Consider the following 19,565-nt stretch of genomic DNA (forward strand, 5'->3'; position numbering starts at 1 on the left):
CGCGCTATCAGCATGACATAGCGTTCCCGACAGAAAAGTAACGAGCGCAGCGTTTTCAAGAAAGGAAATGCGGGCAAGGCAGATGACGATTATCGTTGTGTGGAAAATATGCACTCGAAAGGGTGTAAACTTTTCTTAGAATGTTGTTGTGTGGCAGAGATACACCCCAAGGGGTATAACTTGCCTAAGAGTACACTCTAAAAACAGCTTGCACCCTTTGAGGTGTATATTTGTCCCACAACGATAATCGTCATCTGCCTTGCTTGCGTTTCCTTTCTTGAAAACACGGCGCTCGCTACTTTCCTGTCGAGAATGCTGCGTCACACTGACAACGCGCATGCCGTTCGTGACTGGGAAGTACCAGGCTCGCAGCGTTAGAGAAAGGAAACGCGGGCAAGACAGATGACGATTATTGTTGTGGGACAAATAAACACCCCAAAGGGTGCAACTGTTTTTAGAGTGTACTGTACATACACTCTAAAAACAGTTTGCATCCTTTGGGGTGTATATTTGTCCCACAACGATAATCGTCATCTGCCTTGCTTGCGTTTCCTTTCTTGAAAACTCGGCGCTCACTGCTTTCCTGCCGAGAATGCTGCGTCACACTGATAACGCGCGTACCGTTCGTGACTGGGAAGTACCGGGCTCGCAGACAGATGACGATTATCGTTGTGGGACAAATATACATCCCAAAGGGTGCAACTGTTTTTAGAGTGTAGCATTCCCGACAGGAAAGTAACGAGCGCAGCGTTTTCAAGAAAGGAAATGCGGGCAAGGCAGATGACGATTATTGTTGTGTGGCAAATATGCACTCCAAAGGGTGTAAACATTTCTTAGAGTTGTTGTGTGGCAGAGATACACCCCAAGGGGTGTAACTTTGCCTGAGAGTACTGTACATAGCATTTCCGACAGGAAAGTGGCGGGCGCGGCGTTTTCAAGAAAGGAAACGCAAACAAGGCAGATGATTATTGCTGTATGGCAGAGGTACACCCCAAAGGGTGTAACTTTGCCTACACTCTAAGAAACGTTTATACCCTTTGGAGTGCCCCTTCTGCCACACAACCATAATCGTCATCTGCTTGATACGTTTCCTTTCTGCGAGCCCGGTACTTTCCAGTAACGAACGGCATACGCGTTATCAGCATGATAGCATTCCCGACAGGAAAGTAGCGGGCGCGGCGGTTTCAAGAAAGGAAACGCATCAAGGCAGATGACGATTATCGTTGTGTGGCAGAAGGGGCACTCCAAAGGGTGTAGACTTTTCTTAGAGTGTATATGTGCACACTGTAAAAAAGTTTGCACCCTTTGGGGTGTATATCTGCCACACAACAATAGTCGCCATCTGCCTTGCTTGCGTTTCCTTTCCTGAAAACGCCGCGCCCGCTACTTTCCTGTCGGGAATGCTTGTCATGCTGATAACGCACATGCCGATCGATCGTTACTGCACAGTACCGGGTTCGCAGCGTTAAAGAAAGGAAACGCAAGCAAGGCAGATGACGATTATTGTTGTGTGGCAGATATACACCCCAAATGATGTAAACTTTTTTAGAATGCACCCTAAAACAGTTGCACCCTTTGGGGTGTATATTTGCCACACAACAATAATCGTCATCTCTCTAGCTCGCATTTTCTTTCTTTCACGCTGCGAACCTGGTACTTCCAAGTGACGAACGACATGCGCGTTATAAGTATGACAGATCATTCTCGACCGGAAAGTAACGAGCGCAGCGTTTTCAAAAAAAGGAAACGCGGGCAAGACAGATGATTATGTTTGTGGGACAAGATAAGCCCTAAAGGGTGTAAATGTTTCTGAGTGTGTAGGCAAAGTTACACCCTTAGGGGTGTATATTTGCCACACAACGATAATCATCTGTCTTGCCCGCATTTCCTTTCTTGAAAACGCTGTGCTCGTTACTTTCCCATCAGGAATGCTATGTCATGCTGATAACGTGCATGCCGTTCGTTACTGGAAAATACCGGGCTCGCCACGTTAAAGAAAGGAAATGCGGACAAGACAGATGACGATTATATTGTTGTGTGGCAAATATACACCCCAAAGGGTGCAACTGTTTTTACGGTGTACCACGAGCGTCTCATTTCAGGAATCGCGAGCTGCTTGTGCGCAGGCACAAGTACAAGCGGGTCTCGACATATAGAGTTCCGTACAAATGTATGAAACTCTATGGGTCTCGACACGAGACGTTCATTTGAGGGATAGCCAGCCGTTTGTGTGCAGGCACGAGTAAGAGCGGACGCGAGAGAGAAATTCTGGCGGCTTCCAACCTTCCAAAGTTTTTACCCAGGGTGCAGTATGTTGCAGATAAGTGCACTGTTGCGTATACGGGTCCTTATGTTAAATATGTACAGTTTACATCAAAAGTTTGCAGACCACAGGATCTCACAAAAATGTGAAATATTTTCGCAGCCTGTCCACGAAGCCAGGTCTCGATTTCCGCCTTCTAATAGGATATGCCAACAACACATTTCTGCAGGGCTTTGCAGGCTACAGTCATATGCTGCTTAGAATAGGTTGCACAAACACTTATACCATACAGTAGTGCACAGTGAACAACAATAATGCATTGTTCTGTGCATGGAGTTTGCAAAAGGGTTAGCTTTGACTGTTTGAGCTTCTGACAATGAACATGCAGCAACTTTGTAAAAGTGCTTTATCTCTGGACAAGTTCTGAGAGCCTTTTCCAAGCACTGTTCAAGCAAGCATGTCATCACTCAAGCATTAGTGTCCTTTAGTCTGAACAGCACTTCATTGCTACATTGATAATAGGAACATTTTGAAACACACTACCATATGGGGCAGCGCATCCAGCTGATCCATGTTTAATGAAAAAAAGAACTGAAATCACTGCTACACTAAATGCATCTTTTTGTGAGGACTGAGGCTCCACTGTTATCCTTTTTGACTTTCAAGATACCTCTGGTGTCGCACTGTTTTCAATGAGCATTAAACAAAAAAATGAGCACACAATTTGCAAGCTTCCCTACCACCTACTGCACAAGAAGCAGAAAAGTATTAACCATTTTGCATAACAGACAGCAGTAGCACCAGCTCGTATTTAGTTCGCTGTACTGTAACACATAAGATATTTTAAAACATTAATTGTGGGGCTTGACTTCCCAGAAACTCAGATGAGACACGCCTTGGTGGAGGGGCTTCAGATTCTGACCATCTGGAGTTCCTCAACGTGCACCAAAATCTCGGTACATGGGAGTGTTTTTGCATTCCACCCACACTGCCCCGAATGTGGCCACTGCAGCACCTTGTGCTCAGTAGCAGGATGCCATCACAACTGCAGCAGGTCAGACTAAAATAAGAAACAAAGATGTAGCAGGTAATTCACAATATTTCGAAGAGTGCTGGCTGGGGCCACCTGTTGGAGCTGGAGCCACCTGTAACACAGGTGATGTCAGCTTTAGCTACCTAATGTCAGCTCTACCTGACTAGTTTGATCATGTCCAGAAGTTGGCGATATCGAACCTTCCTTAGCCATGAATTAATGAACCAGGCATTTGGCAGTCAGATACTTCCTGTTGGATGTCAGGAGAAGCAAATGGCTGGCAATGTTTTTCATATCTTCCGACACTGATCCGACAGCCCAACTTGAAAATAGTTATGGCGGAATTTAGTTAACAGATTACTCTGGAAAGTCATGCATTCTTATGCTCAAAACATAGGAAAAAATTTGAAGGACGCTTAAGCTTCGCCTTTAAGAGTGGAACGCGATAGCCTCGAGTGCTTCTCACAACGGCAGCTGGGAAACGCCATCACATTAAAAGGGGTTTGTGTTTGAGTTTCCTCGTAACAGAATTATGTTTTGTCATGTATTGAAATTACAATCCAACGCTATCATGTCTGTAGGTCCTGTGTAAGTCGTAATTTACTATTTTCTACGTATTTTACCATGATAATTCAATTCGTTCAGTGATTTCCTTGCGCCACATGGAGGGCCCGCATGGTTGGGTATACGTGGGTCGAAACTGTTTTTGCCGAAGCGACGTCCGACGCCGGATTTTCTGCGATCGCGTTAAAACTGCCGAGTGCCCGCGAGCAACGTTGTGTTTTACTGTCAATGAGACACTGAACTCCGAGCCCTTAGAGCTGATTGCCTGTCCAGAAGCCACACTTGCAATTCAGCTACAGCCCAGACACATGGGACGCTAAGCTAGTATTCGCGCGCTTGTTGTTGAGCACACTGGACCACATGTCAACGTAGTGAAACGGACAGTGGGTACCCCCCCCCCCCCCTGTTACAGAAGACACACACACGCACACACACTTCTTTGGTTCACAGCACGATCTCTTGATGACTAGAACGGCAGCATTGACACATTCTACAGTCCGACGGTCAGCAAAAGACCAGCGGTGGTAACAATGCAGACGTGCTCAAGCGCGCTGCTAACGGGAGGAATCAATCCAAACAACCCGCGTGCCACTGAAGGATCGTGGCACCGGCCCGTCCACGGTAGTCCACATACGCGCTCTATTAAAAATAATTCGGAAGAAAAATTGTTTCGGGAGCGGGCTCAGGACCTTGGAATCACTGCTTCTTCTTTCGAACACCATCGTGTGTCCTTTTCCTGTCACTTTTATCGGCACCGATCTTCCGCTCGTCCTTTCGGTCCGGTGACGGCTTGTTCGCGCGGTCATCAGAAAACGTGGTCGACTTGCCGTAACTGCCCACTGGGCGGCTGTGCTCCTTGGGCAATCGCCCAGGCTCTCGCTTCGCGTCATCTCTCCTCCTACCAACTAGGGTGCTGAGGAGCGTGTTCTTGAGGAAATTCTTGTTGGTCGGATGGATGCGGGGCTTTTGCCAACCGTAGGCGCCGTGGTCCTTCGCCCGCTCGGCGCCGCGTTTCGTTTCACGCAGTATCTCCTCCCTGGCGAGACGCTCAAGCTCTTCGTCGGTGAGCGACATGGAGCAACATAAACGTACGGGTAGCAGCAGCAGAAGTTTAACAGGTGGCGACAATCAACAGGTGCGATTTCAAAAGCGGCGCATCGGGTTTCGGCGAACGCCAGCGCAGCCCGACGAAGCGCAGGAGCTGCACTCTTCCTTGTGGCGACCTCTAAGTTCGCGCAAGTTAGTTTCAGTAACCAGAAGCTCACACATCCGAGAACAAGCCTTGTACGTTCAGCATCCTACTGCTAATCTACCGCAAGTGTAACCGCACAACACAACAAACTTGTATCCAAGCACCATACCAGACCATACCTCGAAGCGGCCATACTGATTCAAAACCTGGCCGTCCACGAACAGCGAGAGGCAGCGCAAGTTTCGAATCAGTTTTGTTTTGGCGTTGGTTTTGGTTTCGAACGTTTTGAACCACTGTTTATAACATGTTTATAAAGGATCTATAAACGGTGTTTTGAACATCCTCCATGGTTTCGAACATAACAACTCTAAAGCATTAGCTAATGGTGCACGCGCGCTTGAGTTTTGATTAGGGGACGCAAGCGGCTTGCGTACGCAAGAACGAGGGGCCACAACTGCGCATCCGTGAACGCGTCTTAAGCGGTCGCGCATTGTAGCATATGACTGTATCTTACACAGACAGGCAAAGTGTGTTGTCGTATTAAATGGAACTTTTTCTTTTCTTTTGTGGGTGGATATAGCAGAAATATTAAGGGAATTGAGCGGAAAAAAAAAACTCAGTGCCCTTTCTCTGTGAAGAAGGATGACGAGCAAAGCTGTGTATGCGTATCGGCCCGGCATTGCAGTTTATTCGGTATTGGCCCACGTATAGGGAGTGCTTAACGCCTGCTTCACCAGCGCCGCGGGTCGGCCTGGCATTGCACTATCTTCGGGATCGGCCCACGTATAGGGAGTGCTTAACGCCTGCTTCACCTGATTATGCATGGGAATTCATTAATACTGCAACAGATTGCAGGGTAGCACAAAGGGCGGGGGAATTGGAGCACTCGTTCATAAAAATACAAATTGGCAAAGGGTCAAACAGGAATGCAAGGAGCATTTATGGCTAAAAGGAAGAGTAGCGGGCGCAAAACACTTCTAGGCTTTTTACATTTGGACAGGATCAAATGCTAGAGGGAAAAAAAAATGTTGGACTGTATAGCAGCGGACAACAATGAACTAGGAAAAGGATGAGAGATAATTGTTTTAGGAGACATGAATGCGCATGTTGAAGATATATGGATGGGTACACAGACTCCACAGGTAACATGCTGCTGGATATGTGTGAGAGGCATAACTTAGTTGTCGGTAACTCTACTGAGAAGTGTGACGGGATCACAACATGGGAGGTAGGGGGTCGACACTCGACAATAGATTATCTGTTAGTGTCACATAGGATGTACAATAGATTAGGAGCCATGATTATAGATGTACAGGGCTCCAGAAGTGTAGGTAGCAACCACAAACGTATCAAGTTGAGTTTTAAGAGGAAAACTAAAGCACGAACGTGGCATGAGGAACAGCCAGATGGGATTTTTAACTCAGAAGAGCAAGTGGAAATAGCGGCCAAACAAATTGAAGAGGTAATATCGGAGGGTACTGAAACTAATTGGACTTACCCAAAGTTAATGAGACTATTTGAGCGTGAGCTAGGTAAGGTGCGAGTCAGGAAAACAAGGCAAGGGATACGAAAACTCAAAGAGCTGGTGGGATGAAGAGGTTAAGAAGGCCATAAAGAAACGTCAGGAAGCCTGCAGGGAACCCAGGTATTCCAAAAGTAAGGGAGAACCTGAAGCAGAAGTAGAGAGAAAATGAGTAAACTACATAAAATGCAAAAGGGGAGCATCCTATTTGATCAACGAGAAAATCAAGACAAAAGGGTCCCAATGGCTGTCAGTAGTAAGCAATAAAAAAGATAAACAGGCAGCTAGGCAATTCTGGCAACATCTGAACTCCTTGGGTAATAGGACAAGCCTAGAGCAGAGGTATATAGTAACAGCTCAAGGTACTCGGTTAGAAGGAGAGGAGGCAATGGAGCACATAGGAACCATGATGAGGGAAAAATTTACAGAACAGAGAAATGGTACATGCAGTATGTCGGAGAGGTATAGCCCGGTCAATCCACTGCTTTCGCTTGGACAAAGAGAGTGGGAAAGGGCCGAGAAGAGGGTACCAAGTAGCACATCGGCAGGCCCGGATGGCATTCCAATTATGTTAGTAAAGAAATTGGGCCCGAAATCTAAAAAAGCATTGAGAGAGGTGGTGAGCAAAATGCTAATGTATGGTAAAGTACCTGACGAATGGAGGCTAAGTAGGATGATAATGATATATAAGGGAAAGGGGGACAATTAAAGCTGACATAAATAACTACCGGCCTATAACAGTGACATCAGTGGTTTACAGGGTGGTTATGCAGATTATAAAGGACAGACTGCAGGCATGGGTAGAGCACGAGGGGGTGCTCGGAGAGCTACAAAATGGGTTCCGGAAGCATAGAAGGCTAGAAGACAATCTGTTCTCACTAACACAGTGCATTGAAATAACTGAAAAGGAACACAGACCCCTATGGCGGGCTTTTTTGGATATCAAGGGAGCATGACAGTGTACTTCAAGAGGGCTTGTAGGGCATTCTGGAAACTTTAGGAGTGCAAGATGGAGCAACCAATTTCTTAAAAGATATGTATAAATGTAACCGGGTGATTACACAATGGGAAAAGCAGGTTTCGGAGCCTGTAATGATTCGGCGGGGGCTTAGGCAGGGGTGCCCGTTGTCCCCTCTGATGTTTACGCTGTACCTACAAGGTTTAGAGGCCAAAACACAGCAAAGCGCACTCGGCTTCAACCTATCATTTTTCAAACAAGGAAAATTGATTGAACAGTCATTACCAGGACTGATGCATGTGGATGACATTGTATAATGGCTGACAATACAGAAGATCTGCAGGGATTGATGGACATATGTGGTAGAGAAAGAGACAGATTAGGCTTGAAGTTTAGCAAAGAAAAATCAGCAGTCATGATTTTTAATGATAACATTGGCGGCGAGCATAAGATGCAGGAGGCCACACTTGATATAGTCGATAAGTACTAGTATCTTGGAGTGTGGATAAATAATGGAATTGAGTATCTGACAGAGTAAGAAAAATATGTAACGACTAAAGGTAACAGAAGTGCAGCGATTATGAATTAAGAGTATGGCACTGTGGAACTACAATAGCTACGAGGTAGTACGAGGTATATGGAAGGGGGTAATGGTTCTAGGCCTGACTTTTGCCAATGCAGTTCTATGTATGAGAGCAGATACCCGGGCACAGTTGGAAACTAGGCAATGTGGTGTGGGTAGGCTTGCTCTGGGAGCACACGGCAAGACACCAAATCTTGGGGTGCAGGGTGACCTGGGATGGTCTTCTTTCGAGGGCAGAGAGGCTATAGTAGCAAGATAGCATTTGAGGTCTGATTGACAAAAATGGGAGGAATGCGGTGGCCTAGGAAGGTTTTCAGTTACTTATACATGAGGAATGTTGACACAAGGTGGAGGAAGCGAACTAGAAAATTGTCAAGCAAATACTTGGGCAGCAGTGGGGGGACAGGTAAGGAATCATCCGTCAAGAAAAAATTGGAGGACGCTTAAGCTTTGCCTTCAAGAGTGGAACGCGATAGCGTTATCGCACCCCGTTCGCACCGCCTACTCAAACGCGCTACGCCAGCCAAACGTCGCGATCGGCACAGATAGCCGGGCCCCGACGCGGCGGGGCGAGTGGCGCGCCATGGGGCGAGTGGCGCGCCACGTGTCGGGGCAGCGCCGTACATTGCGAGGAGGGGGTCTTCTGGGTTTGCCGCAAGATGGCTCTGCTTGTGCGCAGATGAAATGTAGCGGAAACGTACTTCGCCACTCGTGAAACTGCGACTTCTGTAAGTTACATGGTCATAATTACCGATATACACCGCAGTATAACTTTCTGTACGGCACGTTTCTAAGGCAACACCGCATTCACTAGAGGCGATTTTGTCCCGTTTTGAAGGTACGAACTCGTGGCTGAGTGGTAGCGTCTCAGTCTCACACTCCGGAGACCCTGGTTCGATTCCCACCAGCCCATCTTGCAAGATGTTTTTTATTTATGAAGTGCCCTCTGGGATTTATCGCTCACGGCCAACGCCGACACCGACGACACCGGCTTTTCTGCGACACGAGCTCCTTAACGCTTTCGCGTTAAAAGGTTAAGGAGACAGAGAGGGGTATTTGGAAAACAGAGATGCAAACCAAATCAGCATTAGAGACATACAGGACATTTAAGCAAGAAATAGCCAAAGAAAATATTTACGATAACTCTAAGGAAGCTCATTGTTTGAGGCCAGGACAGGTGTACTGCGGACTAAAACGTACCGAGCCAGGAGGTTGACTTGTGCGGTGCACGTGAAGAGGAGGAGGAAACTGCTGAACACCTTTTTGCTTGTAAACAACTTCACCCTGCAGTTGAGTGCAACAGGGAACTATTCAAAGCTTTGGGTTTTAAAGACCGGGAAAGCAAAATAGACTTTGAACAGGTAGAAATAACTAACGGAGGCTTCGTGGATAATATCAACGCGAAAGTAAAGGAGTAAATACATAGGTATGCATGCGCGCCCCGCCGCCACCCAATTCAAAGGGTTGAGCCTCATCCATCCATCCATCCAACCTGCGCCGTGGGTCGGCCTGGCATTGCACCATCTTTGGGATTGGCCCACGTATAGGGAGTTTGGTGTCTACACACGTACACGATCCTGGGGGAACTAGCCCTTTTAGGGCCGATTTACGCTCGAGCCGCCCATCGCCGCAAGCCGCACCGCACGCTTGCGGTCGCGCGAAATATTGCACGTATCAACACTTGTGCACAAATTTCGGTTTACAATGTGTAAGGTACACACTGTGCACACAGTGTAAATGGTAATTCGTGCACAAGTGCTGGATACGTGCAATTTTTCGCGCGACCGCAAGCGTGCGATGCGGCTTGCCACAACCGCATATCTCGGGGTATGGATAAACAAAGGGCAGATGTACACGGAAAAGCACGAACAGTGTCTCATAGCAAAAGGGCGAAGAGATGCCGGAATAATGAAACATAAGGCATTGTGGGGGTACAACAGGTATGAGGTATTTGGAAGGGAGTAATGGTGGCGGGGCTTACTTTCGGGAATGCGGTCCTGTGTTTAAGGGCAGAGGTTCAGTCGAAACTAGAAGTAAATCAGAGAGCTGTGGGAAGGTTAGCACTAGGTGCCCACGGGGAAACCACAAACGAAGCAGTACAGGGAGATATGGGCTGGGCATCGTTCGAAGCACGGGAAGCTCAGAGTAAAATCCTATACGAAAAACGTCTGAGGAAATTGGACGATAACGGGTGGGCAGCTAAGGTGTTTAAATACCTATACAGAAAGAGCGTTGACTCACAATGGCGGAAAAGAACTAGGAAGCTAACCAGTAAGTATGCCAGACACGAGGACGAAGAAAGACAGAGCATTAAACGACAGGTTAAAAAACGCGGAAGGTAAAAATTCGATAAATTCAATGGAAAAGAAGCATAGTGTGGAACTATATCGATACTGGAAACAGCACATCAGGAAGGAAGCGTTTTATTATAACTCAAGAGGCAGTGCCCTACTCTTTGAAGCTAGATCAGGATGTCTTAGAACGCGGAGCTATAAAAACAAATTTAACGAAGGAGACATGTACTGTGGGTGGTAAACATGTAGAAACAATGGAACACCTCATACTAAAATGTGATGGTATCAAGCCAGATGTCGATGCGGCCACAGTCACCCTTCCTGAAGCCCTAGGGTTCAGAGATGATAATATACAGTCATGTAAATAAATATGCGGTGGAAATTAGCAAAATGCGATTGGAGGATTGGTGGCTCAAAAGCAGAGAGGTGACATAAGGTTAAAAGGGTAGGAAGACTTATTTAAATAAAATCGAGAAATTCAATAACACACAACACAGATAAAAATAAAAATTAAAGGCAAAATAAATATCTGAGCATGGTGGCAACTGCCATCGCCCCGTTTCAAAGGGGACGATCCTACCTTCCATCCATCCATGCGCGAAAAATTGCACGTATCCAGCACTTGTGCACAAATTACCGTTTACATTGTGCACACAGTGTATACCGTACACATTGTAAACCGAAATTTGTGCACAAGTGTTTGATACATGCAATCTTTCACACGACCGAACGCGTGCGGTGCGGCTTGCGGCGATGGGCGGCTCCAGCGTAAAACAGCTTCGCTGTAAAAATCACTGCCGAAGCACTCCGTACAGATGGTTAACCAGCGACGCTGAAACGTGCGGCCCCGGTGTTTATCACGTCCAGTTAATCCCAACAGTTCATTAAACGACGGCTTGTTGGGCTGTCGGATCCTCGGTATGCAGTTGCTGCTTGCGCTCGGCTGCACGAGCTTGTTCTAGTGCCCGGGCTGCAGCATCGGGCACGGCGTAGACGAGCTCGGTCCCGGTTCAGCTCGCGGCGTAGCAGATCGAAGGCTGCCTGTTCCTAAGGAGTACATATATGACGTGTGGCCTACCCATTTCGAAGCCGGAGAGAAATTGCTGCGCGCACGCCTGGCTGCGACGGAGCGACGACGTCACTACTGGCACAGCTAATCCACCACCACCTAGATAGCACAAGGCCCTTTTCACTCCGATCCACGTCGTCACGTTACCTGGCCTGACTGCCAACTAATGGGGATGCTCCCGCGTATGCAAGTGATTATAACGTCACCGGTTACATCACGCCAGGTGGTGTTAGCTAACTGCGTGCCTTTATTTACCGCGCATGCATTTAGGGTGGCGCCGGAGTTTTCAGCATACAGGCGACCGACAGACGGAGAATTGGCTAGCCATATACAGCTTTGCTGTGAAAACATCCCCTTCAATTGAGGGAGCACGTCTACGCTTATTGTATTTGCAAACGTAGATTGTAGCAGTAGCACAGAACACCTATTGGTAGTACTAAGGCCCTTTATTTTATGGTACCAAGTAAAACTGAATTTTGACAGCCTTTCTGCTGTTGCCAGTAAAGTTACACACGCTTATTTGTAGTAGTACCTTTGAAAACCACTCATGAAGTTACGTTATCAAAGAAAGCTATATATATCGGTGTTCCAAGGCCTAATTTTTATTGTGATCGAGCCTGATCCGGAGCAAGAATCTCGACTGACTTCTCCAAGACTGCGGTTTGTGCAAATTCAATCCGGATGGGGGCTCAACTGCAAACAAAATTGCACCGGAAATTCAATCCGGATCGGGATCAATTGCAAACAAAATTGCACTGTGTGACACTTGCATTGCATTGTAAATCAACTGCAAATTATCAGGAGATAACTTCAATTTGGGCCAGTTAGTGCGACATACTGCAAAGCCAACCAGCACAAATAACGATGCAACATGTCTGCAGGACCAGCGCTGGTCCTGTGTACACAAGTTCTTGTGTCCTCGTTATTTGTGCTAGTTAAATTTGCAGTATATCTGCAGATGGCACACTTAGCCTTCACATCGGTTCCCGGTACCGCGACCTGGTATCAACGTAACAGCAGTCGAACATTGCCTTTGTATCTATAGGTAAATATAGATACATATTTTTCCCAGTATCGTCGCTCTCTTTTATCTAAGCACAGGACAACCAACTGCTCCTTCCCCGGCCCTCTTGTTAACCGCAATGTATTTCACTCAGCATTCTAACGCAGCAGCGTTAAGGGCCCCCCCCTGTCACAGAAAACCCGGCGTTGGCGTCCCGCGTCGAGTCTTGTGCACAGTGAGCAATAAATCATTCCAAACCATGCATGCTCTCCGTGTAGCGAAAAGACGTTACTGAACTAATTGAATTTCCCAAAGTAAAATGCGTCAGAAAAGCAAAATAAGACTTACAACCTATAGACATGATAGCGTCGGACTGCAATTTGAACGTACGAGAAAACAATGCTCTTAGGCACAAACTCAAACCATTTTTCCTGCGTTCCTACTATTCATGCAGCGGCGCACCCAGTTCCTTGCAAAACCATTCAGATGGCACCTACCTTTGCGCATCCACAGCCCACACAGGAGGCCGTGTTTCTACCAGAAAGCTCGCCTTCGTGAATAATGTTCGCTGCCAGCATTTCCCGGCAAACATTCCAGTTACACAAGGTGCAGTCGCCGGGAAGCGCAAGAAGCAGTCGGGCATCTGAATATATGCTATTGCGTTCCAATCTTAAAGGCGAAGCTTAAGCATCCTCCACAATTTTTCCTTTCCCAATATAATCTCTCTCGTTTCTTCTTTGCTCGAGGCGTGCTGCTGTTCCAAGCCTTTAGCCTGTCAATTTACGGAATGCCGAAACACTGAAGTCGATAGCAGAAGCGGCGCAGGTTGCGCTCTATTGTGGTTCTTCCAATACGCGATTGTGGTTTTTATGCGCCAAAACCACAATCTGATTATGAGGCACGCCGTAGTGGGAAACTCCGATTTCGACCACCTGGGATTCTTTAACGTGCACCTAAGTCTAAGTACACTGGTGTTATTTTGCATATCCATTCAGTTCGTTTCTGGAACTATTTGATACGGCCTCAAAAATGACTATTCACATGACCCTGATAAAAAGGTAAATCACAAGGTTTCCAAAAGCACCACATGAGGTCGCAGATAAATGCAGACACAAAGCATGCGAAGGTCAAGAGGTGCTTCTAACTGCATCTGCGCACGAACAATTGGCTAGAACACATTAATTACGTCAAGGACGCAACTGCACAAAGCAAACTGGCAGAAAACGCACATGTGCAGAACTGCCATGAAATAATGAGCAACATTTCAAAGAAAAAAAAAAGCGCACTTTATTTGACCTTCAGTATTTACAGCATTCCCGGGAGTTCCCAGCACGCACCAACCCAAAACCTGCAAGACTTGATCACAACACAAGAGATCAGAGCATCCGTATCCTATGGCCAAAAATCAAACCACAACACCTGAAATCCCAACATGGAAGGCGACGGTGTGGACTCTCACTTATTCACAGAATGCACTAATCCGAGGCCATCAACAGTTGCCTAAGTATCTTCCATCGCACAGTGCTGCTACGTCCGGCTGGAACCGGGGATTAAAAGAAAGGGGGGGGGGGGAGGAAGGGGAGGGGGCAAAGAGCCTTCCAAATGTTTAAGCAAGTTTGCCATTACACAGACGACAGATGTCAGGCTTTATGGCGATGAGTTAGATTAGTCATAACCTTGCGAACATCATGCACGCCATTGAAATTTTTACCCCTTACGTTGAGGCAATGAAAAAAAATTATCACACAGGAAGAACGTCATCCAATCATCAAATTTTCTCAAATGCAGTACTTTGGCAGCATAGCCTTCAGCGCAGATAACACGGGTGAGAACGAAGTTATGACATAGGCAACTGTAAAAAATGCAAAAAGAGGCAGAACGTGGCGTGAAAGTCAACATTACAGAAAGGACACTAACTGCCATGATGACACATTTACAACAGCATTTTAGCTGAGCAAAAGGGATTCTATGCATAGAAAGGGACACTGCGCAGGCACTGTGCTTCCCCTCTGTTAAAAGTTAAAAAGGAAAAGGTCTTTATTGCCTTACGAACCTGATCGAGTCACTGCTGTTTCAGCACTTCTAACAGAGCTCCTTTAATTATAGCTAGCGATGGATATCACACCTAGGAGCAAAAAAACAGAACAAAGAAGAGGCAGAAATCTGATTGAAATTTCTTTCATCACTTGTTTGTCAGTAAATTGTCACCAAATAAAGAAAGTTTCAGCTAGCACCTTATCTACAGCTTTTCTCTGTCTGTTTCTGCTCACGCTCCTGAACACAAATGTCCAGCAACCGCTCTATTTCTACAGTGTCACAACCCCAAATGCCTGCGTAGTGCCACTTTGCACATGTTGCACCCTTTTACACTGTTAAGTGTTGCCACAGTAACCATCACTGTTTGTCAAAATAATGCGCTCTAATGACATTCCCGTGAAGTGACACATACTCTCAACAGGCTGTGGCCAATGGAAGGTCGTCACTGACTCGCTAAGCAACATAAAGTGGCGCACTCTTTAACATTCCCCACCAACCTTGGAGCCAACAACAATGGCTTGCACCAGTTGCATGGACACAAGCAAGCAAACACTGTGCTTTTGTGGACTCAATTGCCATTGATAGAAAATGTGGCTGCAGATGTTGAGAGAGAGAGAGAGGAAAACAAAATCCTGCACTGACCACGAGTTGCGTTCGCAATGCCAAATGGAAGAAGACCAGCTTGGTCATGACGACCGTACAAAGCAGAGCTCGTACAGTCTGGCATGTAATAATGTGCAAGAAATAGAGAGGAAGGAGCAAGGGTGTTCAAACGGAAAACACCGGTGCAATGTGCACGCAAGAGACTTTACAGAGAGCATTTGCTTGGGGAACCTCCTACACGACAGTGATACCTCTCAGGTAGACGAATCTTCAGCGCTGAAGGTTAGATGGGGGAAGAAGGTGGGTGAAGAGAAGGATTCAGGGCACACACCGAAGCTGCCTGCTCGATAACAGCAACGATGAAGTGACTGGAACCAAACTGCACCTTTCTCACCTAGTACACCTAGCAAATTTAATGATGTTGCCAATAAAAGTGGGGAGTACTCTTTGCAGAGCAATAATAAAAAGGTAGGGCATGTGGGGCAGAGGTATAGGGAAGCAGAGAATTTTCTACAATCGCCTAGGGGAAAAAGTGGTGCTGCAATGTGGCTTCACGCACGGGAATGTAAGAAAATGGGGGATTCGGACTGGCAGGACATCTCCAACATGTGTCCGGCAACTGGCGCTCCACCTGTCAAGATGGCTTCAGTCTACTCTAACAGCACTTAAGGCAGCATTCTTTTGTTGCATTATTATACAAAGCTTTGCCATCAAAACATAAGTACCCACTCTAATGTGTAAAGTTATATCGCAATGAAGCCAGTATTGCCAGCAAGTAAAAGAATTTCCAGAAAATGTGAGGGGGCCTGGTTTCCAACAAATGTTTTTCAGTTTTCTGGCTCATACCATAATTGAGCCCACATAAATTCAATATGCATTGCGGGAGAACACTCAATTCCACGAAAAATTTACCTGTGCGGCAGCAACCGTGTTTAAGGCCAAGCCAGGCTCAAGACAATCTGAACCACCCACATGCCGGCGTTCCCATGAAGGCACAACTCTCATTAGGAAACTTGTACAGACAGCAGCACCAGATTTCCCCCTAGGTACCACTGCAACAAACTCTATCAATAGAAGAGTTTCTTCAGCAGTGCAACTAGAAGACTTGGCAACCACGGGTTCCCTAAGTGTCCATGTAGTTACACTGACACACACAATATGTATAACAACAATTAAACAGGCAATGTTTGAAAGGGAGAGAGAAAAATGAAATGAACTTGTGACAAAAACATGATAAGAATCATAAAAAGAGATGAGATGGCAAAAAAGAAGTCGCAGCAGCTTCCTGCAACACTGAACTTTCCTATGACTTGGCTTTAGAAAAATATGCATTGTGAACTCAGTAATGCTCTGACGAAAACTCACTCATGCAAGCGCATACATACAGAAGGTACAAGTCCGTCACATTCCTGTACAATGCGCAAAGCAAACAAATGCAACAAACACTTCTCAGGCAACAGATCTCGAAACTAACACAAACCTTGAGGGACACTGGCCGGTGCCCAATTTACTTCCACTAGAACTTTCCTGACATTTGACAGCAAGACTTTCACACACTTGCAGCTGCTCACAAATGTCTTGCGCACCGCAGAAGCCACAAAGAAATGTTCTTCACGAGGCCAAAGATATTGACAGTTGCAAGGCTTAGGTTCGACTTGTAGCCACCAGAGTGCACCTGGCAATTCATGGCCGCCTCGAGAAAAACCGGCTTCATTGTGGCTTCCTTGTCAAGGAGACTCATGTGGGCAGCCACCCCTCAACAGGATGCAACCAAGAATAAGCATCACTGGCATCCTCATCGACACACGAGGTGTGGCCATCTGTGAAGATGTCCTTAGTGTTACTCTTAAGAAACAGCAGTCAAGCACCAACAGGGAATGAGAAGGTGAAAATGAAACAGTTTAATCAAATTAGAGGTTCTTAAGAAAAAGATAAATAAAAAGCAAGCTGTGTCCTCTTTTGGTAACACATAACACAAGATGAAAAAGAAAGGGCACTCAGATGAAAGCAGAGAGAGAGAGAGAGGAAAAAAGAAGGTAAAAAAAATTGCAAAATACAAATATTGTGTTTACACTGAACGTCTGATATGCAGGCCTGACTGAAGGGCAGCTTGCTTTACGGTTCCAGCCGTCTAATGGTGTGTCTGTGTTGCCAACGGGCAACATCAGCAGTTTACGGTAAGTCAGTGGCGGACCGGACCGGCTTGGATCGGCTGTGGGTTTCAACCATCAGCCGGCTGCTGCATACATCAGGAGCTTAGATGAGCAGCGTCTAAGGGTGTGGACCTTCGTCTGCGACGAGCCTGTGCCACTGCTGCAGCTCCAAAGACAGGACTACTCCTTGCGAGTGCGTAATTAAAGCTTAGACTAAAACTGAGCTGCAACTGAGCAGTATTCAGCCCTGCAGTAGTGCAACACACTGTGAAGTGGCCAAAGGTAACAGTAGTAATAATAATTAAAAACAAAATGGCTGACCCTGCCTGTCAAAAAATAAACGTTAACACCAACTTAGCGTAGTGCTCTGCCCAGCAGACAACCACTTTCCGTACGTTTGTGGTCAACACCGAAATCGCGGTAAAATCAAGACCAGAAACACAGCCCCAGTCCCTCCTCACATAACAGAACTGGTCATGCTTGCGTCCAGTGGTGCATAAGTCGCACGTCAAGTCCCATCGAACGATGACATTGATTCCGGCGACGTTTCAGAGAGCAGAATCGGCAAGGAGGAGGTGATGAAAGCAATCCTTTGCAATAACTGCTTGGCTTTCGAATGACAGCGATTACTTAAAAAAAAAAAAAAATTATGAGAGGACGACGGAGTTAAAGATGCACGGTAAGGGGGGGTGTGAGGGGACAGGAAAGTGTCAATGACGGATGCAGGACGGAGGAGGGTTCACGGATGAAGGTGGAAGCGATAGGGACATGTGCACTAAACTGCAGAGGACACCAAAGAACAGAGCATGGTCAAAGCCAAGCAGTGGTGACGGATTTCCTGGATCCTCTGCTCCTGCTGCTCAAGATTTTTGTTTTTCACTCTGCGTCTCTTTGTCCCGAGTGTTTTCCCCTCTCTTTTGTTACCTGCGGCAGTGGAACAAAAGGCTGCTTCACACCGAGGTCTCGAGCGCCGTCGCATGGAGCGGAGACCTCGCAGTGCTGTCAATGCCCTGCGTGACAAGAAGGAAAGGGCATGTTTTCTAGAGCAAAAACAGACATGGCATACAAAGGACTAGCAAGCACACTTGCACAATGCCTTACTTGAGGCACATTTAACCTACAATTTCCTTGGTTACGGCTTGTGGGACACTGCACCCAACAAAAGCCTGAGCTGGTAAATACAAAGACTACGAGACAGGACACAGTGCTCATCTTTGCTATAACTGCATGCACCATATAGCGACGAGGAGGAGCAGACGTGGAAATTGCTGGGACTCTCGATGCTCTCTCTCTCTCACAATAAGGAATAGGCCAAGCGGAGTACAAGCTTTCGCACACAAGGTCTCAAATTCACTACAACCGTTCCAAGAACCTGCGGCGGACTGCAGTGAACTTACGTCTGAGATGCGTGCCTTCTCTTCGACGGCAGTTGACGAGGTCACGGCAGAGGAGGGCCTCAGAGTGTCACGCTGCAAGGCAATCACAGACTGCACAAGAAAATGAGAAAGCGGGGAAGCTGATTAGCACGACTACCGAAACCAGGCAGTGCCCGAGGATGCCACAAAATGAAAGCCCACGGCACACGTTTTCAGCCACACAGCCCCAACCAATTTCTCGTCAACTCGTGCTCACCGAGGATTTCTTCAGCTTTGGTTCACTGTAAGCCCGCATATAGTATCGATGAAAACAGAGGCTAGTGAAATGAAATGCTTGCAGAAGCTTTGACGTGGGGTGGTGTTGACAACCAAAACGGGCGATAAGTTGAAATGTGTTGTTTGACACTGTCACGGGAGCACAGGCACTTGGTCATGGGTGAATGTTTACAGTGATGCAGCTCTTCTTAGGCGGGAAAAAAAAAGCCTTAATTCATAAATTGTAAAAGCTCTTCAAAACGCTTCTCAAACTTACAAAGATGACGATTAGAAAGTGTGAAGGCTGGGAAACACTTGTAGGACATCTTAATTTGTCAGCCAAGTTAGTCTCAAGACGCCAAACTTCGCATCAATGACATTTTTAAGATGTCATGACACAGAATAAGAATGTATGAATAAAAAGATAAGAAAAGTGAATGCAAGATGCACGAGGCCTGCTGGTAACCCATTCCACTAACCCCCGAGGAGCTGTGCGATATTTACTACTTGAGTTAGGCGAGAAGGCACTTTTCATGCAACGAAACCTCCAGCCGGCATCTGGAAGTACACGCAAAGGATAAGAAAACTCAAAAGAGCACTGGTGCAAGGAACAGAAGAACTTGTGTGTCAAGAAAACTTACTCCTTGACTGCCGGTAAGG

The 19,565-nt window shown here is 46.6% G+C and overlaps 1 protein-coding gene across 2 annotated transcripts in view; it reads right to left on the minus strand.

Annotated features, from left to right (window-relative positions):
* Window positions 1-13,743: 13,743 nt before the first annotated feature.
* hrg (poly(A) polymerase hiiragi) overlaps window positions 13,744-19,565 on the minus strand; it is a 46,124-nt gene continuing 40,302 nt past the window's right edge. For both annotated transcript variants that reach the window (XM_050181450.3, XM_050181449.2), the window contains exons 17-18: window positions 18,672-18,761; window positions 13,744-18,284 (exon numbers count right to left, since the gene is read on the minus strand). In XM_050181450.3, coding sequence (XP_050037407.1) covers window positions 18,225-18,284; window positions 18,672-18,761 — 150 coding nt within the window. In that variant the 3' untranslated portion in view covers window positions 13,744-18,224. The remainder of the gene's footprint in view (window positions 18,285-18,671; window positions 18,762-19,565) is intronic.

Source organism: Dermacentor andersoni, chromosome 7, assembly GCF_023375885.2.
Source record: "Dermacentor andersoni chromosome 7, qqDerAnde1_hic_scaffold, whole genome shotgun sequence".
Lineage (NCBI taxonomy): Eukaryota > Metazoa > Arthropoda > Arachnida > Ixodida > Ixodidae > Dermacentor > Dermacentor andersoni.